Source organism: Rhinolophus ferrumequinum, chromosome 7 (genome assembly GCF_004115265.2).
Source record: "Rhinolophus ferrumequinum isolate MPI-CBG mRhiFer1 chromosome 7, mRhiFer1_v1.p, whole genome shotgun sequence".
NCBI lineage: Eukaryota > Metazoa > Chordata > Mammalia > Chiroptera > Rhinolophidae > Rhinolophus > Rhinolophus ferrumequinum.
Window position 1 is genome coordinate 92,831,326 of NC_046290.1, and position 24,743 is coordinate 92,856,068.

At 47.3% G+C, this 24,743-nt stretch overlaps 1 protein-coding gene across 2 annotated transcripts in view; it reads left to right on the plus strand.

Moving 5' to 3' along the window:
• The first annotated feature begins 7,208 nt into the window (after positions 1-7,208).
• Positions 7,209-24,743, plus strand: part of HIP1 (huntingtin interacting protein 1) — a 142,702-nt gene continuing 125,167 nt past the window's right edge. The window contains exon 1 of one of the 2 annotated variants that reach the window (XM_033110059.1): positions 7,209-7,389. In XM_033110059.1, the coding sequence (XP_032965950.1) occupies positions 7,270-7,389 (120 nt within the window). In that variant the 5' untranslated portion in view covers positions 7,209-7,269. The remainder of the gene's footprint in view (positions 7,390-24,743) is intronic. The other variant, XM_033110060.1, reaches the window with a different exon arrangement.

Consider the following 24,743-nt stretch of genomic DNA (forward strand, 5'->3'; position numbering starts at 1 on the left):
CTTGACCTGCCGCCATCGAGACTATAGTGGTATGAACCCCCTGTCTGTGGCTCAGTTGTTGTCCCTTTTTGTCCTCACCACATTCTGGGTCCACCGGCCAAGAGCGGGACCTGAGACTCTGCATTATACAGGGGCAAGAGACAGTCTGTGACTCAGGCTAGGAGCCATCTTTAGTCTAGGATTCAGAAACTGATTAGGGGAGTAATCAAAGACAAGGGCTAAGGAGCTAAGAAACTAGGGAAAAGGAGACTTAAAATTTCTATAGTGAGGGGGCTCTCCCATATCAATTCCAGCTTACCTGCCCCAGTCAGGTGTGGGGCACCTCTGAACACTCCTGGCAGGTCTCTGCTGCCCAACTACTGGTCACCACCCTCCTCCCCAATCTTCCCTGACCGCCCCCCCTCCATACATGCACAATTAATGCTTTGAATACTGGCATGAACATTTCAAGATCTGGCAAAGACTTTAGATAATAAAGTATAAGTCACTTTATATAACCAAAGGGAAGCTTTCAGTCTTGGAGCTCCAACAGTGTACCAGCTAGCAATAAGCGGAGAGTCTGTTTTAACTAACATAAAAAGCACTTTTGGGGTGTGTTTTTGCTGTTTCTGTGTTTATCAACTATTGTGTTTAAATTTTCTTAATTTTATTTTTAAATTAAAAGATACATAAAAGCAACGATCTGTATATAAAACCCTATCTCCACCATGTAACAAGTATTAGCACCCTGGATAGTATGCTCTTACATCACAAGCACATATACAGTTATATGGGAATTTTGTTTGCTAGTTTTTACCAAAGTAGAATTATTCTATACACACTGCTCTGCATCTTGCTTCTTTCTCACTTGACAATGCATCATGGACATGCCTACAATTCAGTAAATATAGATCTAACTCTACCTTTTCTTCTTATGTGTTTATGCATACCCTTACACACATATAGAGAGATAATTTTACGTAAAGAAGATCCTATTCTTGTTTAATTCCCCAAATATCTGGAGGAACATGCTACTCTCACACCTCTATTCTAGCACTTGCTTCCTCGTATAGGATGTACTTTTTTTTACATGTGTGTCCATCACCAAACAGTAAACTTACCATCTTTTTAGTCCTGTGCCTCCTCCAGAGTGGGAACTCAACAAATGTCTGCTGAACGAATGAAAGTTTGTATTATTGCTCTTCTTGCTTTGCAGTTGGGTAACAGACTCAGAGCGTTAAGTAACTTGTCCAAGAACCCACAACTAACATGTGGTGGAATAAAGGCTCAGACTGAGATCCCTGTCCCTGTAAATCCCTTACATGGTCCCTTCTACTGTGCTCTTCTGCCTGAGCCATCCTGATCTGTGTGGACAATCTAAAACTCAAACCAAGTAAACTTTGAAAATGTGCACTTGGCATTTTCTAGATACAAGTCCTTTATTGGATGAATATTTTGGAAATATCTTTGCCCAGTCTGTACCTTCCTTTTTATTTTCATAGCAGTCTTTTCAAGAGCAAAAGTTTTTGAGTCTTATTTATAGATGTTTTTCCCATTATTACTTTGTATTTTGGTGTTATATTTAAGAAATCTTTGTCAAACTCAATGTCACTAAGAGTCTTAGTTTTTATACTTAAGTCTATGATTCACCTTGAGTTAATTTTTGTATATAGTGTGAGGAGAGGATTGAGAATTGAGTTTTATTGTTGTTTGTTTTAGGATTTTTTTTTTTTTTAGCATGTGGTTATCCAATTGTTCTAGCACCATTTATTGAAAACATTATCTTTCTTCCATTGAACTGCCTTGCACCTTTGTGGAAAATAAATTGATTATATATGTGTGGTCATATTTCTGGACTCTCTAATCTGTTATTTTGATCGACATATCTACCTTTTCACCAATACCACACTGTTTTGATTACTGTAGTCTTATAATAAGCTTGGTCATGGAATGTAAGTATGTGAAATGTATTCTTTTTCAAAGTTGTTTTGAATATTCTAGGTCTTTTACCTTTCTCTACAAATTTTAGAATCATCTTAACAGTTTTTGTAAAATAGATCGCTAGGAATTTGATCAGAACTGCATTAAGTCTATAGGTCAATTTGGGAAGAACTGACATCTTAAAAAAATTGAGTCTCAGATCTGTGAGCACGGTGTCTCTCCCCGTTAGTTCAGTCTTCCTCACTATCTTTTAGCAGTGTTTTATAGTTTGTGCTGTACATGTCTTTCATATCTTTTGTCAAATTTATCCCTAAGTACTTCATAATTTTGGTACTATTGTAGATGGTATTGTTTTTACATTTGAATTTCTGACTGTTAATTGCTGGTGTATAGAAATACAATTGAGGGGTGGCCGGGTGGCTCAGGTGTTTGGAGCGCTGTGCTCCTAACACCAAGATCACCGGTTCGATTCCCACATGGGCCAGTGAGCTGCACTCTCGACAGCTAGATTGAGAACAACGGCTCGACCTGCAGTTGGGCTGCCAGGAGCATCTGCAGTGAGCTACCGTGTGCTGCTGTGAGCGGCCGGCAGCTGGTGAGAGATGCTGTGAGCTGCCGGCCAGCAGCCAGCGACCAACTAGCTCAGCGGGGTAGAGCGCACTGCTCATAATACCAACATGGGCCAGTGAGCTGTGATCTCCACAACTAGACTGAGAACAACGGCTCCACTTGGAGTTGGGGGGTGAGAGGAGGTGGCGGGGGGAGGGAGGGGAAGACATGCAGTTGAGATCTCTGATTCCTGCAGCCTTGCTAAACTCACTTATGAGTTCAATAAGAAGACAACCCAATCAAAAGATGGGCCAAAAAATGAAGGAGAAACAGGATATTTGCATGGCCTCAAAGTATCTCCCACAATTTTTTCTTAGTTAAAAGGGGAAAATGGTAACTTTACAGTGAGTGGGGAAAAGTAATAGACACTACCTTAACCAAGTGATTGAACGTAACATCATAGTAGAAAGACATAGGGACCATCTGTACCCCCGACAGGATGTCCAAAGAAGGGCACATCATCTCTGGGGTATTTTTACCAGAAATTCATAACATTAATCTAATCATGAGAAAATATCAGGCGAGTTTAAACTGAGGGACAGCCTGCAAAATATCTGATCAGTACTATTCAAAAATGTCAACATCAAAGACAAGGAAAGACTGAAGAGCTGTCACAGATTGGAAGAGACTAAGAAACTATGACAACTAAAGACAATGCACAGTTTTAGATTGGATCCTGGAGGAGAATAAGGACGTTAGTAGATGGTGAAATCCAAATAAAATCTTTAGTTTAGTTAATAGTATTGTAGCGATGTTAATTTCCTAGTGTTAATAATTGCACCACGGTTATGTCAGATATTAACATGAGGTTGTGTAAGAAGGTAGGTGAAACTGTACTACTTTGCAACTCTTCTATAAGTCTATAATTATTTCAATATAAATTTTTTAAATGGGCAAAAGATTTAAATAAGCACTTTACCAAAGAGGATATACAGATGCTAAATAAGCATCTGAAAAGACAGTCAACATCATTAGTTACTGGGGAAATGCAAATTTAAATACCAATGAGATACCACCACACACTCACTAGAATGGCTACAATTAAAAAGACTAAACATATCAAGTGTTGACAAGTAGGTGGATCAACTGGAACTCTCTCGCACTGACAGTGGGAAGGTAAAAACCATTTTGGAAAGCAATTTAGCAATTTCTTAAAAAGTTAAACATACATCTACCATACAACCCAGACATTCAATTTACCCAAAAGAAATGAAAAGCGTGTGTTCATATGAAGCCTTGTACGTGACTGTTCATAGCAGCTTTTTTTTTTCTTTTGTAATAGTCAAAACCTGGAAAGAATCCAAATATCCATTAGCAGGTTAATGGATAAATGAATTGTAGACTATCCATACACTGGACTACTTCTCAGCAATGAAAAGGAATAAACTATTGATACATGTAACAACATACATAAATTTCAAAAGAACTATTCTTAGTGGGAAAAGCCAAACTAAAAACAATATATCTTGTATGATTCCATTTACATAAAATTCTAGAAAATGCAACTAATGTATAGCAGCAGAAAGCAGATCAATAGATGCCTAGACACAGGAGTTTGGGAGGAGATAAGAATGAATTACAAAAGGGCATGAGGAAACCTTTGGGGGTGATGAATATGTTCATTATCTTGATTATGGTGATGGCTTCATTGTGTATATATGTTTAAAAACTCGTCAGATTGTATACTTTAAATATATACAGTTTAATGTATATTAATTATATCTCAAACTATTAAAACATGTGTACTTGGGCTCAAGGAACCTGTAGGAATAGTGTGGTTGGCTTATATAGCCTCATACCAGATACTAAATCAGATCCAAACCAAGGTGGGGGGCGGGGGGGACAGATGTCACCAGTTATGGAGAGGCAGATAATCACTCTTATCTCCCTATGGGTTTCCCAGAGATTAGGGTCACATGTCCAGAAACTGGCATTCCTAGAAGGTATATAAGAAGTGGTTTCAGCACTGCTGGGAGAGACGGTAAGAGCAGATGGAAGCCAGCAGAGTCTTATAGTTTATATCCTGGGGGATGGTTTGCAGCAAGTGGAAGGGAGCTCACTTGAGTCTTTCTCCACAGTATGCCTCTAAACCACAAATCCCTGATTCCTATTCTGGTTTATTCTAATAAGAACTAGGCTGATCCCTTAATCCTTATTTTAAGGACCCTTGTTTACTGAAGCCATAAACTCTGGGCAAAGGGTCATAAATCACTCTCTAGCTGGATCCAGAGCATGAGGTGGGTGCAAGACTACACATGGGCACACAGAGGGTAATATTCTTATGAATCTTGTCTGTTTTCCTTGTAAGTATATTCCTGGGAGCCTCCTTTGCTGGGAAACTTCCAGCCCCTTCAGATCCAGCTTCCACTCTTCTCCACTCTGCTCCATGTCCCGGGCTGTATTACGGTGTCACCAATGCCTCCAGCTTCTAGCTGGGTTTGGCCAGTGGGAAGCAATGTGGAAAATCAGAGGAAGGGAGAGATAGAGAGTGGGATCTCCCAGTTACTGGTTTTTTAACTTAGGCCAGCGCTCTTGTCAGGTGCCTCCTTTCCTGTGACTAGAGCTCCCACTGGTTCCAGTACAGTTGCTGGCCTTGTCCCTTCAGGTCTAGGGAGGATAACAGCTTCCCACTGTTCTAATCCTCGGGTGTTTCATCCTCCCTAGCTGATCCCTTATTCCAGGTCACACCTTTGGACATGTTTCTTCTTCAACTCTCAGGTAGCCCTTCTAGGGTGCAATCCCTTTCCTGCTACAGCTCTGATACACCTTCATAGCCCCAACCACCCCACACTTGACCCTCATTTATTGTCTTTATCTCCCAACAGGGCACAGTTTCCTCCCCAGGTCCTCCCCTCTTGGCCTTGGTGCTCCTTCTGTTTCCATTCTGCCTCTGTAGGCTCCTCTGTTGCCACCCATCGCCTGCCCATTGGCCAATCTATGTGGACTTGGATCTGTTTACAATTGAAGTCATCTCCTCCACCAGCACCGTCCGTCACCAAGCTCCCCTACTCAGTGCTGTCTCCACCGGGGCAGGCACAAAGCCTCAAAAACTAGACGACAGAGAGAACCTCTTCCAGGAGGAATCCAAGGGGAGCCATTCCCAAGCCTGGAAACACAATTTAAGAAAAGGTGAAACCAACGTGCTTGCTTGCTATGCAAAGTAGCCTCAAGGCAATAATTCCCCTGCAACACATAGCCACCCTTAAATCCTTCCTCTACAGAAATTCTGGCCCACTACTGCCTCCTCCCTTTGTCCAAGCCTATTCACGACCCTCCCACAGGACAGAACTTCCCCTCTCCAATCTCCTGCAGGCTTCATTGTCTCTCACCTACTGCTCCAGCGTCCCCATTGGTTCCCTCCCTTCCCTCTCGCACCAAGACCTGTCCACACAATGTCAGCACAGCAAACCACAGTTCTGAGCAGGCGCTTTCAGTGGCTCCCTCCTGCCTGTAAAAGACCACCCATCTTCCACTTCTCTATTGAACGTGTGAATTTTTATCAAAAGCTGTTAAAAAAAATTAATGCCTTTATTTACTTCGAGTTTCAGTTTTTGGGGTTTTTTTAAAAAAGATTTTTTATTGGGGAAGGGGAACAGGACTTTATTGGGGAACAGTGTGTACTTCCAGGACTTTTTTCCAAGTCAAGTTGTTGTCCTTTCAATCTTAGTTGTGGAGGGTGCCGTTCAGCTTCAAGTTGTTGTCCTTTCAGTCTTAGTTGCAGGGGGCGCAGCCCAACATCCCTTGGGGGAGTCTAACCGGCAACCTTGTAGTTGAGAGCCCACTGGCCCATGTGGGAATCCAACCGGCAGCCTTCGGAGTTAGGAGCACAGAGCTCCAACCACCTGAGCCACCAGTCTGGCCGTCAGAGTTTTTTTAAACACCAAAATTCACGGAAAACTTCTCTAACATTCTTTAGCATCTCTCGTTAAGCACTTCCCTCTGCCTGTCGGTACCTTGGCTGACGTCTGGGCAGGATGGGAGGGGTGGCCGGTCCAGATGAGGAGAGGTTTGAAAGGTGCGGGAGGTTCCCACTGACCCAGCCCACGTGCGATCATTACAAAGGGGATTGGCAGGGATTCAGGGCACCGTCAGGATGAGGGAGGAAGCCGAGGGAACTGGGTCTGGGCCGCCACCCACGGCGGCCAGGTCTGGCAGACACTGACCCACCCTGCCCGGCCTGGGGGCAGCGCTTCCAGGGGCTCCGGCCCAAGCTCTCAGTCCCCGGCCCTAAAGGAGTAAACAGGGTTATCCCGGGCGGGCCCAGAGCCCCAGCCGTAGGCCGGACTCCAGTCCAGCGTGACCTCCGCCCACCACGCGGGGATCTCGCAGTGCCAGAGGCTGAAGGAAAGAGGCTCGCGGGGCAGGGGCGGGCGCTGGGAGGGGAGGTGCACCGGCGTCGGGGTAGGGGCGGACAAGGGCAGGTCAGGGCCGCCTCCAAGCCTGCCCCGCCCCGCTGGGGGCGGTAGGACCCAGTGACGGACAGGTCTCCGGGCCGGTCACCGCGCGCCTCGCGGTCCAGAGGGCCCGACCCGGCGAGGCACTCCGAGGGGCTCCGGAGGGGCGGGGGCGGGCGGGGAAGCCTCTGGTGGGGCGGGGCCTCGGGAGAGTAGCGGCGCTCCCAGCCAATGGGAGGCGGGAGATGTCCCGTTAGCGCCGGATCCCAGCGGGTCGGGCGGGGCGGGCGGCGCCGTGGGGATCCCAGGGCGGCCGAGGGCCCCACACTCAGCTTGGTGCGGCGACATGGACCGAATGGCCAGCTCCATGAAGCAGGTGCCCAACCCCCTGCCTAAGGTGCTGAGCCGGCGCGGGGTCGGCGCGGGGATGGAGGCGGCGGAGCGAGAGAGCTTCGAGCGGACTCAGGTGGGGACCAGGGGATCCCAGGGTATGTGTGGCGGGGGCATCCCGGGAGACGCGGTGTCCCTAAGGGCTATGAAGGGAGTAGGGGTCTTGCAGGCCCAGGGAATGACGGGACAAGGGGGCCGGGAGAAAGGGGCATCTGGTGCTCAGGTCTAGGCGACCCGGGAAGGTCGGGGACCTGGGCATCCCAGCTGGCCTGGGGGAAAGGGCAGGTTGTCTCCGAGGAGCTGGCATGATCTGCGCGGCGCGGCTGAGAGGAGCCGGTCCCGGCGGGGCAGCGCTGGGGTCACAGGGGCGGTGACTTGGGGAAGAACCGAAAAGGGGCTGAATGGAAGGAGTGTCCCTAGGCAGGGGGAGCGCACTGGGAGCCACTGGGAGACCCAAGTGTAGCGGCGGAAAGTAGGGAGCGGAGTTGGGGATATGAAGGGTGAGAAGTCCTTTCCTCCCCTTTCGATCGCTTCTCAGTTGCACTGACATACCCCCAACCCCTAACACCCCCTTCCTGGTGCCTCTTTCTTGGCTCACACCACCCCCAGCTGTCGGCTCTTGGAGGCCTGGCCATAGGGGTCTGAGCGGTGAGAAGGAATGTGGGAAATGCGAAGTGTGGCCGAGTTTGGAAAATGGGAGCTGGAGGAGGGAGGCGTCCAGGGGCAGGAATGGAGGCGTTTGGCCCGATAGCCCAGTGCTGGTGGGATGAGCTGCCCGGTGGTGCCCAGAGCCCTGACTTGGGTTTTGGTTTCATCCACCAAGGTGTGCCTGACAGCTAATAGGTAGACTGCCTTATTTGTCCAGACTGACCAAGGCTGGGGGCCAAATTCCTCTGTGTCATCAACGAAAAGCTACAATCCATTTTTACCTCAGTTTTAATGCCTGGTGAATTGATTTGACTGAATCACGCTGACATGTTTATGGTGTTCATCACGTCGTTTGTATGCAAAAATCCATTTCAAAGCAGGCAGCACTTCTTTTAATCCCAGTGCCAGAGTTGTATGGGCAGATTGGATCTCACTCTTGCTCTCAGAGTGAAACCTTTGAAGATTCAGCTGAGCCTCCACTGCCAGAGGCTGGTTCCCTTGCTCTGTTCTGCGTTTCTCCCCAAACTTTTAGATAGGAAAGATTGTGAGGATCTGACTGAGTGTTCTATATATGGAATCTTGAAAAGAATAAAGCTTTTCATCCCAGGGACTTCATCCTTTCCTCTTTCCAGCCACGTCTGGCCCTTGAAGGTGTATAAGGGTGCTGTAAAGTAGGGAGCGTCCCCTCCCTGGGCCATCCTGCCTCAGGCAGGATGGGAGAGTTGGCCATTCACTTCTGCTCCCAGCACCAATCAGGGTTTGAGGCTCATTCTCTGGCTTTGTGGACCACACTGCTGAAAAGGAGAAAGCTTTCCGTCTGCCTTGGGTGTGACTGCCTCCTCGAGCAGCCTGGTGACATGTGACTTCTTGCTTCAGGAAACAGTGTGAATATTCTTCTTTTTTTTTAATGGAAAAGGAAAATAAATAGGTGGTATTTTATGATAACCCGTTCCTTCTAGAGTCTCAAATAAGTAAAAACTGGAGCAATAGAAAAGTATACATAAAATGTGACCCATTATAGTGGTGGAAATTAAGTTTGTGAAAGTTTCCAGCTATGATGGGTAGTCCCCTCCTGATCCAGGGATAACCCAACAAGGAGAGTCTAGATTTTTCTGCAGAACACTTGTAATTGGCTGAATTTCACCTAGTGTTTGGGAGTTGTTATGGGAATGCAGAGTAGACTGGAGGAGGAAAAAGAGAGTTTTGCTATTGTTGAAATTATTAGGGAGGTAGGAGAGGAAAGAGAACAATCCAAAATCTTAGCATTAGTCAATCTGCAAACACTTACTAAGTTTAATGACTACCTATCAAATATATTATGCTATATAAAAATAACTTAGAAAAAAAATTTTAATGAGGTAAGAGACCATGAGAATCAGCCAAGGTATAATGATAATTGTAACTAATTAGTGTTTGGCACTATTCTAAGTACTTTATTGTATTACCTTCTTTAATCTCCACAAAGACCTACGAGGTGGGTATCGGCCACATTTTCCAGGAGAAAATTGAGGCACAGGGAGGTTAAGTAACCTGCCCAAGGCCACACAGCTAAAAGTGGTCCCAATCTTTAAGCACTACCTTGTGTTGCCCCTGGGCAGAGCACTGGCATGGGATCTAGAAGAGGTTTGAGTTTTATAGCTGGGCACATGGATAGGCTATGTGGCCTCGAGGAAAGTTGTCTAACCTTTTTAAGCCATGGTTTCCTTATTGTAGGAGATAATACTTACCTTGCAGGTTTATTGTGGGGATTAAATTGAACAATATGCGTCAAGGCATTTTGTAAATTGTGGAGCACTACTATTTCAGTGGTTGTTGCTATAATCTGACTAGGGAGATGAGACATAAGAAAGCACAGGACATGATCATGCAGGCTGTGATGAACTCCTTCGTAAAGGGACAAAAGTGTTACGAGGTAATTCGATAATTACCAAGAGCACGTGCATAAAGTACAGGCTGTGGGGGTGAGACGGGGGAGGGAGCCCTCACCAAGGACTGAACCCCTTTCAGCATGAGTTAGCACTTGCTGGGTGGAGGGGAGGAGATGGGGCATTCCAGGGACGGGGACTGGTATAAGGAAACATCTGGAGGTGAAACTGGCTGAGGTCTGGAGACAGCAGCAGAACTGGCACTCCCCCTGCAACCTCATTCCGTTTTTCTGTGTTGCCCTTAGTAACCGATGAGCTTCCTGAGGGCAGGACTGTGTCTCGTTCTTGGCTGTGTCCTCAGATGCCTGAGGCTTGTGTTAGGGGTGACCTGGCTATAGTTGAGGGTAGGAAATGACTGGTTAGCTCCAGAGGGAAGCCTTGGCCTGGGTGGGTTGCTCAGCTCTGGGCTATAGGGGACATCTGTAGCTACTTGATGTTTTTCGATAATTTCTTCCTGATCCAGCCTTGCCTCCTACATGTTTAGTCAGGAGCCTGCCCCATGGCCATCAGAGGACTCTGATTTCTCTGCCTTCCTTCTGGTCAGGCCAGTGTCCTGGCTGCCTGTGCCTTCAGAACAGCCTTGTTTCCTCACTTCTACCAGCCTCTTCCAGGAAGCTTTCCGTCCTCAACTCTCCTGGCATCATCCTCACACTTCACATTGCCACTGTTCTTGCAGAGTGGGGACCCCAGGCCTTCCTGCCACAGCCTCTGTCTCCAGCTAGTCCCCGGATATGCCCCCCGTCCAGCCCATCACCAGCAACCTTCAGGCTCTAGGGAAATTAAAAGTTGTTCTTGCCCTCCAAATAGCTGCTGTAATAATGATCCCTTGCCTGGAGCACTTCACAGTTTATGAAGCATGTTTTAGCCATTGTTGGGGCTGCATGGTGGTTAGGTGTTATCTCTGACACCTTATGGATGACAGCTTGGTAACCTACCCAGGGCCCCCAGTTGTTGAATGAAAGGGTGAGGATGCAAACCCAGGACTCCAGTTTCTAGGTCTCAGGCGCCTTCCATCACCCTGTCCTCACACAGCCAATTCCAGAGGATGAGTCTGGAATGAACTAGGAGGGCTGCCCCTCAGACAAACAGAATACCCTATCTGTATTTACTTAGCTGGCACATGATTTTCTCTATGGTTTGTGTATTTTTTCAACTTCCATTTAGTGAGCACATACCGTGGAGGGGACACAGAGATGAATGAGATAAACAGACCAGCCCCAGAGGAGCTTATGAGTCAGCAGGGAGGTGGACCGGCCACTGCGGGGCTCCCTGCACAGAGGACAGAGGACCTGCAGCTCCGGCCTCACCGGAGCCCTTACCGGTGCAGGACCTGCTGAATCAGAGCATGCATTTTTAGTGAGAGCCCTGGGTGATCGTGTCACCACCCAGTCTGAGCTGCTCTGCTCTTTGGCAGGTGAATGCAGGGATCAGAGGAGAGGCCGGAAACACACAGGAGCCCTTAGAGAGTCACGGTGTCTATGGGTGGAGCCCCCCACAGAGTACAAGATCCTAATGAATCATGCATGTAAAAGAGCCAGGAGATTTGGGTTCTAGAGAGGAAGAGACAGAAAGAAGTACTTGTTGAGGGCCTGCTGGGTACTAGGAACATATTAGGTGGTTTATCTCCATTATCCTGTTCAATAGCTGAGGCTCAGAGAAGCCAAGTGACTTGCCCAAGGTCACACACTGAGTAAAGAGACAAGTCAGGGCTTCAGAATCGGATGGCTAAGTCCTCTTCTCCATGTTTAAGTCACGGAATGTTTCTGCCACCTTGCTCATGATCCTCAGCAGGTGCTCAGCCTTCGATTCCCTAGCTGAAAAATTTTAGGCTTGGGCTAGAGGGATCAGTGGTTCTCAACTCTGGCTACAGGAATGGCTTCTTTCATAAAAGGTATCCCTCCTATTTCTTCATTGCCCCCTTAGTTGGTATTGAAAACATAGAAAGGACGCTAAGAACGTGGTTTGTACTCTTCTGGTTTCCTCCCACTGATGTAATAGCCAGTGTTTACCGCACTTACTGTGTACAAGTGCTGAAAGCCTTACAGGAGCCACCCCTTTCAATTCTTGCAACAAATTTATGAATTATCATTTCAATTTTACAGATGAGGAAATTGAGGCTTAGAGGGGTTGATAACTAGCTCAAAGTTATTTGACAGAGCTGGGACTCAGACCCAGGAAAACTTGTCCCAGAGCCTGGCCTTACACGATTGCCATCCCTCTGTCACTGCCTGGCTCCCTCCGGCTCTCTGCCTCCTTCCTCCCACTGAAGGTTGGGGAACTCGAGGTGTCCTCACCCCACTTTTATCTCCTATCCACTTCCTCTGACCTCACCTCCATCTGATGGTTTCTGTTCTCACCTCCAGGACGCCAACTCCCCACGTCTCCTTCCTGACTTCCCAGCCTAGTGACCACCTCCCATTGCCCTCAGAGAAACCACACACACCCCAAACTCTCCTCTGATCTCCACCGGTCCCCATCCACCCCTTGGCATCCTTTAGTTCTGAGACCTCCTCCCCCTTACCCTCACAGCCACGTTCTGTTCGGTGACACTCCTCCTGTTCCTATCCTTATTACCTCTTCTCTGCATTGTTGTAATCCTATCCTCCCTGTCCCCCAAATAGCGTGGCGCCAGGTCGATTGTCTCTGAAGCTCTGCACTGCCTCCATAACTCCCTTTTGCCACGAACCTTTGCTGGCCCCCCAGACACCCTGCATAATGTGGGTACCATCAGGGTTCCTAGTCCCTATCTTTTTCAGGCCTTAACGTACACTGTCTCCCTCCACTAGACAGCCCCCCTAGTCTGGTTCCTGCTAGATCATGTAGTCGAGTGAGCAGGGGCACTTAGCTACTGTATGTCTCTCCCATTCATCTAAGCAAGCCCACATCTAGGCTTCCCCTCCCGACTGTAAGCTCTTGGGGGCAGGGCCTGGGTCTCGGGGCATTGTGTGAGACAGGTGCCAAGGCCTGTTGGCCAAATGCATGAACATAAAGCAGTCAGTGGATCTACAGGGGGCCTGGGTCCTAAGGCAGACCCCCTCTTGCAGAGTACTTTTCCTTTGCACGTTTTGGAGATTCTCCCTCTGTCTCCTTTGATTTCTCCAGTGATTAATTCTTACTAAGTCCCTGCCCTGTGTGTCAGGCCTGTGCACCCAGGGTGCTATGGAAGCCGCTGCCCAGCTCCTGAGAGCTAGGCTGGAGAACCCATTCAGGAGAGAGCCTGCAGAGTCTAGAAACAGAATGCGGGTTCAAGGTCAATTATTTGGATTTCTGTAAAGTTGAGAACACTTTATAAGCATTCCCAAAACAAGGCCTGGGCCTTCCCAGGGCTTCTCCCTGCTTCAGGTGGGACCTTTCTGAGCTAGAAGACACTTCCAGGAAGGGAGAGTGTGACGGGCCTCGTGTCCTGGGCCCCTGGGCGTGGCTAATGGCAGTGTCCGCGTGCAGGCCCTGAGTTTGCAGCAGGGCATAGGGGATGCTGGGATGAGGGCAGAGTAATACCAGAGCCCGCTCTGGAGAGAAAATCTGGCTCTGCTACTGAATTTCTCATTTTAAAATGAGGAGGCTAGAAAAGATTTCTAAGGGTCCTTCCAGCTCTCCAGTATTTTAGCTTATAAAACTCCTGTCAACAGGCTTTCACACTGTGGAATAAGGACATGCACTTCTTCTGAGCTTTCAGCTGCTCTCTTGAAAAGTTTCCAAATGCCCCCTGTGTGTGGAATGGGCCCAGGGACAGGTGTCAGTGATGTGGGGCTCAGGAAAGGATGCTGCTGCATCTCAGAAAGGGGTGGGGCGTGGCCGTGGGGCCCAGGAGAGCAGATCCGTAGCCCCACGTGGGCATTGAAAGGGTCCCTTGTCTGGAAGGCCCTGATGAAGGTGAGTTTCCACTCACTCCCCATCCACTGGTGCACTTATTCCACTACCTCGGGACGAAGTGTGGAGGAGACCTGGGTGAGGCGTGGGGCACAACCTGGTGCAGAGGGGCTGGGGCCAGTGCTTCGTCTGCATCCAGAGGGTTGATGGCCTGGAGAGATGCCCACCTAGGAAAGGGAACTCGTCAGCCCCACCTCTGGGCAGGGTGGGGGCTGTTTCCTGTTTTCCTGCCCAGGCAGGCAGGGAGAAGCCCTGCTCTCAGCTGTGAGCTGTACCATCTGACACAGCGTGGGAAGCGGGATAGGTGTTGAAGGTGTCCTCTGGCTCCGACAGCGGAAGAGAAAACGGGGATTTCCTTGGGTCTGAGAGGTTGCTGCTGTCACCTCTGCTTTAGTGCCACTCAGGAAGGACAGCTCAGGAAGCTAGTGTGGCGGATGGCTTCTGATTTAACAACAGCTAACACCATTTGCAGTTTATAAAGCACATTTACACAACCTCTTTTTAGCTGCAGAACAACCATGCAGTAGGTGATTGTGGTCAGTTTTCAAGTGTGGACATGGAGGCTCAGAGAGCTGAAGTGATTTGCCTTACGAGCACTCAGGAAGGTGCAGATCTGAGGCTGGAAGGAGCGGATATGGTGGGTCTGATCTCAGGTTGTGCACTTTCCTTTCCACATCTCCTGTAAAGCTGAAGCCTGTCTGGGGCTGGTAACTTAGAAAAGGTACAGAGATTTTTTTCTTTTCCTAAGTTTTTGCCAATTGACTTATTTGGACATTTGAAATTCTTCCCAGAAGAAGATTTTTGGAACATATAACCATCTGGGGGCCTTTATCCAGAAAAATAGGCAGGATGGTATTCACAAAAGGGGATAAACAGACAGCCGATAAACATATGAAAAGGTGTGCAACTTCATCAGTCATCAGGGAAATGCAAATTAAAATTACGGTGAGGTGCCACTGGATGCCCATCAGGATGGCTGAAATAAAAATGCAAAAGAAGAAAAACCTGAGAGAGCCAAGCGTCGGCAAGGATGTGAAGCATGAAAATGCGCCGGCACTGCTGATGGGCTGGACGCTGGTGCAACTGCATCGGAAAAAGTCTGGTAGTGTCCATGAGTTGAAGATATGCCCACTCAATAACCTAGTAATTCCACTGCTAGCTATATATGCATCGGAATGCATACGTGTGCACCGAGAAGAATATTCATAATCATATTTTGGAAGAGCCCCAATCTGGAAATAATCCAAAAGTCCATTGACAATAGGTAGATAAATAAACTGCGATCCAGTCTCTCACTGGGATACGATACAACAATGGAAATGAATAAACTGGAGTTACACTCAACAACATGGGTGAATCTTGTAAAAAAGGCAGATCCCAAAGGACACCTTCTGGAAGCTTCCATCTATATCAGGTTTAAAAACCTGGCAAAGCTAAACCATTTATGTCAGGTTTAAAAAGCTAGCAAAGCTAAAATTAAGGGTTGCTGCTTAGATGGCAAAACTGGAAAGAGTAAAGGGAATGATTACCATAAAGGTCCAGATAAAGATCACCCTTGGGGAGGGGAGGTTAGTGACTGGGAGGGAAGGTGTGCAAGGGGAGCTGCTGGGGGCCTGCCATCCGCCTGATTATTGGCCTGGCTGGTGGTTTGTGATAATTCATTAAGCTGTACGTTTTTGTTCTGTGCAGTGTTCTCCATTTATTATATTTCAAAATACAAAAGGTGAAAAGAAACCCCCTCCCAGCAAGTAGAAGATGGTGTCTTGCGGAGGCTGAGACCTACCCCTTACACATTTCAGGCCTCTCAAATACAGCCTTCCCAGTGGGAAGCTTTTGATTTGTGGATCCTGCATCTCCAAGCATGTGTGACAACTGCTGCAACATGTAGCCGTGAAGCCCAGGCCTGTCATTAGCCCCACTTAGCAGGTGGCCCTCGGCTCCCATTCATTTTGTCTTGTGTCTGCCTTCCTTAGTGGCAGATGGACCCTAAGTTCCTCATTCAGCTTTTCGCCAGTTGCCCCAGCGTCTAGCAGAGGGCTTTACACCAGCTAAGGCTCAGGATATCTCTGAAATACAAAATAAATTCGGTGGGGAAAAGTTCTCAAAGGCGAGCCTGAGAGAAGAAAGTGTGTCTCCAGGCTGAAAAGAAGCACATTTGAATACAACCGAAGACCTGGGTGGCGGACTGTTGGAACACAACCTCAGGCTTAGCTCATGTTACAAAGATTCAGATCAAGTCATGCATGATGGAGCCATGATGAACCACTGTGAGAATCTGGGAGCTTGGGGAATGTCACCTGGGAACATGGCAGAAATGGTGACCTTCTGACAGTGGTTCTTTAAGGCCCCTGGCTGCGTGGTCCCTGGGACCAGCCCACGATGCAGTTACTGTGTGTGTTTGTTATGTCTTATTCCTCTCTTGTATTAAGCTGGAAGCAAATGCCTTCTCTGTTTGGTTTTCCTTGGCTACGTCTTGACTGATGCTATATTCTTCCACCCCATTTTCCATAATCCTTCAGAGAGAGATACACAAGCATGAGCTGTGTGGTTTCTGCTCGGAGCAAGATCCAGTTCAGCTTCCCTTGGAGTAAGATCAGTACAGGACTCCACCTCTCTGGGTCGGCAATTGGTAGGAATTCAAAACATCTATGTCTAGTGCCTTCTTCATCTTATAACCTCAGGTTCCTAGCTCAGTGTCTGGCCCCAAGTGACTTTGCTAATGGTTTGTGGAATGAAGGATAAAGTATTTTGAACAAAGAACTGAATGAGCATCAGTTACTTTTGCTGCTCCACGTTTTGAACTCTGAACCCTGATGAGCTAACTGCATTGGGATCCACGTGAGCACAAGTAGAGCCATCAAGAGGAACCCTGACGAGACCAGATTTCCGACATAACTATGGGTGGTTCTCTGCACGCTTCCTGTTGAATGTCAACTCCCTGACTCATGCGTGGAAGGCACTTGAGACCTTCTATTTCCCTTAAGATCCTCATTCCAGGATGGGACCTCCCTGTACAGCCTAGGCCCATTACTGCCGATAAGAAAAACCCAACACACCTAAACCTGCACGAACTTGATCATCCCCCTTTGTTCTCAGATTTGGAGAATCTCAGTTTCTAAACAAACCATCCCAGTCCATTTCAGCTGAAATTCTCCCAGTCATCCTGACATCCCTGTGGCCTGCAGCCCTGCAGCTCGTCTCGGAGTCCTGTTGTTGATGTGTCCTTGGCCACTTTGCGTATTGCTCCCACTTCTCCGCTCACCACTGCCTCTGCCTTAGCCCAGGCCTTCATCTCTAGCCTGAACTATTTATTGCAGGGCCCAGCCGGCCTTCCTGCCCTCCTGCCCCTACCCTCACGACATCTACTCTCTCCTTGGCTGTCGGAGTTCTGTTTTAAGAGGCACAACTGCTTATGACTCTGTATTTTACAAACCTGTTTGCTATGCATTACTCTCAGCCGAAACGCAAGCTTGTTGGCACGATCAAGAGCCAAACTTTTCCAGCCTTAATGTCCTTGTACTGCCCCCCGGAGCCCAGCCTTCCCAAGCGCTGTCCCCATACAGCCCCATGTTTCATTCCTCTGTGTTTTTCCAGGTGGTGCCATTCCTTTCTGCCTAGAACGCCTCGTTCACTTTATCCACCACCCCCAAACTCTTCTTCATCCTTTGGGTCCCACCTGCAATGGCCTCTCTGGGAAGCTTTCCCCGACTCTTCCAGGCAGAATAATTTGACGGTATTTCTGTGTTAAAGGATTTCTCTGGGTGTCTGTGTTAAAGGGTTTCTCTGGGTGTCTGTCCCTGTAGCTTAGCCTTTTTTGTGGGCCTCCCGCCCCGAAGCATAGTGCTCAGAACCCAGTAGGACCTCAATAAATGTTTGCTGAATGAGCTAAGGATGCTGACTTATCAAGGACCTGATTGCATATGGTTGTTGCTATAACAGAAAATGGAATAGGGCCTGTTCCCTCTGGAAGACAGGTGCCCAGCACTGAGGTGAATGTATTTGATTTGTGTCACATTGGACTGAAAGACAAGTTTTGACAACACTGGTAGGACAAAGGTGAGTGTGTTTTAGAAGTGGAGAATTGAATGGGAGGGACATATTTACAGAGAGAGGCTTCCATGACCAGTCCTGGGACACCCTGAGCCAGTGGATGAGGAGACATTAGTCCTGATCTGTGTTCACAGGCGGGCTGATGGGTGTTCCCTCTGTGGCTCAGGAGTGTGAAATGGTATGTGGTCAGCAGAATAAGGCACCCCACTCCACCCCATCAACATATCCACCTGTGAATGTGTACGTGGAACAAGGGACTTGGCAGATGTAATTAAGGACCTTAAGCTAGGGAGAGTCGCCTGGTTTATCCAGGTGGGCCCCGTTTAATCACATAGGCCCTTAGAGCAGAGAACCTTCTCTGCTGCAGGCAGAAGAGAGATGCGGCCGAGAGCCCATCCATTGCAGGCTCTGAGAGGTAGGGGAGGGAGACCTCCAGGAGCGAAGGGTGGCCCCTGGCTGACAGCCCGCAAGGATACGGGGCCTTGGGTCTCTCACTACAAAGAATTAGATTCTACCAGCAACTGGAATGAGTCCAGAAGGGAATTTTTCCCAGCACTTCCAGTTGGGTATGCAGCCCTTCTGTCACCTTGGTTTTAGCCAGTGAGACCATGTTGGCCTTCTGACCTACAGAACTGTAGAATGATATGCGGGTTTTGTTTTAACCTGCTATATTTGTGACAGTTTGTTATGGCGGCAGTAAAACCTACTATGGGATGGTAACGGGTAACTTACGCTCCGGGGCAAGAAGACACACGGAGCCCAAACCCGCTGCCAGACGGACCACCCTTCTGAACCGAGGTCGACACTTGGTATTTCATTTGTGTTCGTGGCCATAGATAAAACACTGGATTTTCACACTTGGCACTTATTCACACAAGGTTTATCCTGGAAAAACAATTTAGCAGCCTATTCAAAACATCCTTTCCTGCTGGGCCATGGAGTTCTTTGGTGCAATTCCAAGTTTGAGGATCACAGATATAATTTACCAAACCTTAACATTTTTTTTGATCAAGTACTGGGCTGTCTATTTAAAAAGGAGGGTGGGAAATCCCCGTGTTACTGTAGGATCATAATAGTGTCTGCTAGGAGGGAGCTGACAAAGTCAGCACGCAGAGGTGACAATAAATGAATGGCTTCCCTCGGGGTGGGCCTGCTGTGTCCTGATACTGACTCAGGTCCAAAATCGGCGTCTGGAATGTCCTCGTATTCCTGGGCTTAGTTAGCTACAGAGCAGCCTGGAGCTTCTGGAGCCCTGGAATGGAATGGGGACAGCTTGCTTCTCCTGGCTGTGGTTTTGTCCTCTGCCATGGTCCCTACCCTCTGCAGGTCTTCAGTCAGGGTCTCTGAAATGAGGGGGAGTTGGATGAGATTGCCCCAACGGCTTAGAGAATTGGGGATTCCATGGCAGGGCAGTTACTGAGGTCGCAGCCTGTCAGGGCTGACTGCCTTTTGGCAGCACCTGGCCCTGGTTGTTCCAGCTCTGCTGTTCTAATTCTCGGCTTCCGCACTGAATTCTGTTTGGCGTTCCCCGAAGAGACATTTCCTCCTGGATAACGCTGGCTGCACTTAGGTTTTTTATTTGTTTGTTTGTTTGTTTGTTTTTTTAATTAAAGTTTATTGGGATGACAATTGTTCATAAGGTTACATAGATTTCAGGTGTACAATTCTATAATACATCATCTATATATCACATTGTGTGTTCACCACTCAGAGTCAGTTCTCTTTAAATCACCATATATTAGACCCCATTTACCCCCTTCTAGAGCCCCCTCTTACCCTCTGGTAACCCCTAAACTATTGTCTATGTCTATGAGTTTTTGTTCCTTCATTTGTTTGTCTTGTTCTTTTATTGTTTTCAGTTTTATATACCACATATCAGTGAAATCATAGGGTTCTCTACTTTTCTGTCTGACTTATTTCGCTTAGCATTATACTCTCAAGATCCATCCATGTTGTCACAAATGTTCCTATTTCATCTTTTTTATGGCCGAATAGTATTCCATTGTGTATATATACCGCAACTTCTCTATCCATTCATCTATCGAAGGACACTTTGGTTGTTTCCATGTTTTGGCCACTGTAAATAAAGCTGCAATGAACATTGGAGCATACGTGTCTTTATGTATAAACGTTTTCAGATTTTTTGGGTAGATACCCAGGAGAGGGATTGCTGGGTCATATGGTAATTCTATTCGTAATTTTTTGAGGAACCTCCACACTGCCTTCCATAACGGCTGCACCAGTCTTCATTCCCACCAACAGTGTATGAGGGTTCCTTTTTCTCCACAGCCTCTCCAACACTTGTTACTATTTGTCTTGTTGATGATAACCATTCTGACTGGGGTGAGGTGATACCTCATTGTGGTTGTTATTTGCATTTCTCTGACTGCACTTAGTTTTATGGGTAGCTTCTTCTGTGTGGGTCAGGTGAACGTAGGCCCCCCAAAAGAACTGGTCTCCCAAAGCCACTCACTCAGAAAACGTATCCCGTGAGGAGCCTTCTGCAGTTAGTCGCTTCTCCCCAGGCACCATCTTCTGCCTTCTGCTTCCGGCTGCCAGGTCCACCTGCACAGGCTGTGTCCTGGACAACTTGGGGAGTGTCTCCTGATCCTGGCCTTCCCGGGGATAGCCCATTGGGCCTAGATTGTAGCAGAGCAAAAATAATCATTTTCCAGAAAAACTCTTTGACATTAAATCAGAGGACACATGGAGTGGCTGACATGATGCCATTGTGATTAACTTGTGGCCCAGACTAAATCCATTCGATTTAGAGACTGCTGAGCTGGAAGAGATAGGAGAGATCAAGCTGGTAGCCGCCAATGTGTTTAATGTTTAAAAACTAAGCCTGAAACCTGTAATTAGGGCGCAAACACTTTGGTTTTGCAGTCTCCACCTCTCCCTGTGGTCTTCCACAGCCTGCTTAATGCACTGAGCTTACCTCCCTGATTCCTGTCATTATCTGAGGTGTGACCTCTGATTCAACCCAGTTTCCAGTAGAAAGTGAGGATTGGAAAAGAAAAATAACTAGCCCAGGGTCCATACTGCAAGTCAGTGCCCAAATCTGAGGCAGACCCAGCCTTGTGTCTGGGTCCAGGTTGTGCCCCAAGATTGGGAAAGTACTGAGCACGGGCTTTAGAACCAGACAGTTCACCTGCCGTGGGTCCCGGGCAGATTGCCTCACAACACACTGGCAGGCGTAGGTTACTCAGAATCAGTGAGGGAGGGATCTGTTGAAAGAGCAGTAAAAACAATACCTACCTCATAGGGTTGTTGAAAAGATTAAGTGACACAATACACAAAAAATGCTCAACACCTTACCATCCATGTAGCAAGTGCTCAGAATATCAGCTCTTATTATTACTGTCTTCTTAGTTCTTAGTAACGTCTAAGTTTGGGGGCCAGTGCACTCACTGCCTGGCACAGAGTAGGTCTCCTGGTTTACCTGCTGCTGATGGGGCCTGAGTTGAGGACCATTTAGCTGAGGACATGCCCTGGGAAGTCCTGGGTTTTCAGGTGCGCTGATTCCGAGGGTAGTGTGCAGACCCACAGGAAGAATTACCCGGAGATCTCGGGCTGTGTTATCCTGGACTGTGAACGGGCCACACTGGCCCACCTTTGCACAGGGCCACGTCTAGACTGCATGCTTGGGGGAATCTGCATTTCTGATTCTGAGGCCTTGAGGAAGACATGGGCGCAGAGGGCTGGCTCAGAGATGACCTCTGAGATAATGGCGGGCAGGCGGAGAGAATTGTGCAGACTAGAAAGACAGAGGCGGACGCAAGGGAGCAGATGGGAGGGCAGGGCACTGGCCGCAGGTCAGAACCCTGGGGTTTGGGTCATGGCTCTGCCCGTGACCAGTTGTGTGATTTTATTTTCTGTGAAGGTATACCTGTACTTAGGAGTTACACGAGGCAGATAGTTACACAGGCTGGTTATCAAAACCAGCCGTCTCCCGGCCCAGCAATTTCTCCTTCACCAATCATTTCCTGCTTCCCAGAAGCAACCAGTTTCACTTCTTTAAACTGCTTTCATTATATCCATTATTATGAACCTGCATTATGGAAGATAAAGATCTAGCTTTCATTTAACATGTGCTCCCCCACCCACATGACAAACACTTTCCCTCCCTATCCCCCCCGAGTTTTACTCTGTATTCAATGTCAGCTTATCAGGATCTTGTCAATGCTCAGGGCAGCTGAGCTCCTGGTATGCTTTGATTATCTCTTCCTTGCCTGCATACATTCTTGCTATTCCTGGAGAAATTAATTGTCTTTATTAGTTTGCGTGGGTTTCTGTGTACTTGTTACTGGTTTCTCGACAATTCTCCCTCCAATGTGCAGGTCACCACATACTTAATACAGAAGGTATTGCCTCAGTTTCATCATCTTAGAGTCAAGTGAGAATGCAAACGGGCAGGGGCTTTGTAAGAAGACAGAAATCACAAAGATGGCATAGATTGATGATGATGGCTGCTGTCTGGAACTTTCTTTCCAAACCTCCAAACTGGGAAGTGATCAAGGGACAAATGACAGGACACTCCCCTGTCCACAGTGGGGAATAAGTCAAGGCTATCCTGAGAAGCAGGATATCTATCTATCTATCCTGAGAAGCAGAACGGCCTAACATGTTTATACAACCACGATGAGTTTGGATCAACTCACAGATGATTTAGATGGAATATGTTATGAAGGAAAGTCTGAGCTATTACGGGTGTCCTTATGTCATGAAGAATGATCTGGACCTCTCACAGACCCCTTTGGAGGCCTCGCTAGAGGCAGAACTCGGGGCTGAATGGACTGGACTGATTCAATGGCATTAATGATGTTTTTATGGAAATAGAACAAATTCCTCCAGTGCCTAAAAAGACAATAAGCGTATCATACTGATGATAGTGACAGTGTCTGGTCATCTCCTTCGTGGGCCCGGGAGTTTTGAAAATTTATTCATTTTCATTTATTCTGAGTGACAGTTGAATATAATTAGAATATCTTTTGTCATGGGAAATAAAACCAGGTGATAGGAGAGAGTCTTAGATGCCTGCAGTAGATTTCCAGCATTAGGTCTCAGAGTGAGGGGCAGGCCTGGGTAGGGACTGGCTGTGAGACCCTCTAAGCCTCTGTTTCCTCATTTGCAAATTACTTTATATAATAGTACAGGTCCATGGTCCCTAAACTGCTATTCTGAAATCCCAAAGCCCTGGAAACCTAAAGTTCGTTTCAGAGTTTGGTACCCAGCCTGTACTTGTCTGGGTTTATTTATTTACATACAGCCTTTGTTATACACTCAGAGTGGATGGTCATATGATATGCTGCAAAAATATTATTATTTTTCCCCCTTCTTCCGCCCCCTTTCCCCCCCACCCCCAACTCTGATTCAAGCCGTTGTTTCTCAGTCGAGTTCTCACGGCAGCACAACCTCGGCATTAGGAGCATGGCACTCCAGCCACCTGAGCCACCGGGTCGGCTGTGCAAAAATATTATTAATGTTTAATTAGAGGGTGTTGCCAGATCCCAAAACTCTAAATTCCCAAACACCCCTGGCCTCAAGAGCTTGTGACAAGGGATTGTACCCCTGTAGTGTTAATATCTACTCCATTGTGTTGTTGGAAGGGTTTCAATGAGATACCTTAGGTATACAAGATGAAGCACTATGCCAGGCAAATAGTAGGTGCTCAGTAAATGTTAGCTGTTGTCCTTATTATTCATTGGTTTCAGAATCACACTTGTAGAACTAGGAATAATTAACTATCCAAGTCCAATTTCCTATGTTCATTCAAGGTTGTATGAATTATTTTAAGCTAGAAAGACTTGAAGTAGTAGCTTGGTGTGTAATAGAAAGATCCAAAGGCAGAACTGGGTTTAAATTTTGTCTCTAATATTTATAACCTCTGTGCCCTTAATGGTTTTGCCTCAGTTTTCCTATCTGTGTAATGGGGATAACAATACCTGTCTTGTGGGGTTGCCCTGAGGATCCAGAGAAACTCAAGAAGGCAGAGTATTAGAATAAATGGCCCCTGACATGCTGCACTAAAGCTGGGTACATCAACTATGGTTTTATTGCCAAAAGTGCATAACCTCAATCTAATCACAAGAAAACATCAAACAGACTCAAATTGAGGGATATTCTACAAGATAACTGACCAGTACTCTTTTTGTTTTTTTAAAGATTTTATTGGGGAAGGGAACAGGACTTTATGGGGAACAGTGTGTACTTCCCAGACTTTTCCAAGTCAAGTTGTTGTCCTTTCAATCTTAGTTGTGGAGGGCGCAGCTCAGCTCCAGGTCCAGTTGCCAGTTAGTAGTTGCAGGATGCGCAGCCCACCATCCCTTGGGAGTTGAGGAATCGAACCGGCAACTTTGTGGTTGCGAGCCCGTGCTCCAACCAACTGAGCCATCTGGCCAGCCAGGAGCTGAGGGGCAGCTCATTGACTTCATTCTAGTTGCGGAGGGCGCAGCTCGCTGGCCCATGTGGGAATCGCACCGGCAGCCCCGTTGCCCAGACCTTGCACTCTAACCAGCTGAGCCACCCGTCCGCCCACCAGTACTCTTTAAAAATGTCAAGGTCATGAAAGACCAGGAAAGACTGAGGAACTGTCACAGACTGGAGGAGAATAGGAGACGTGACAATGAATATAAGGGGGGATCCTGGAACAGAAAGAGGACAGTAGTGGAAAAACTGGATAAATCCAAATGAATTCTGTAGGATAGTTAATAGTATTGTCCCAAGGTTAATTTCTATGATTTTCCTGTCGTTATGTAAGATGTTAGTTAATATAAATGGAAGCCGGGCAAAGATGTACGGGAACTGTGTACTATTTTTGCAATTTTTTTGAAAGTCTAAAATTATCTCAAATTAGAATGTTAAAAATAAAAAAGAATGGCATGTCACTTGGCAAACCTAGTCAGGGCTAAGTAAATGTGCATTCCCTTGCTACCTT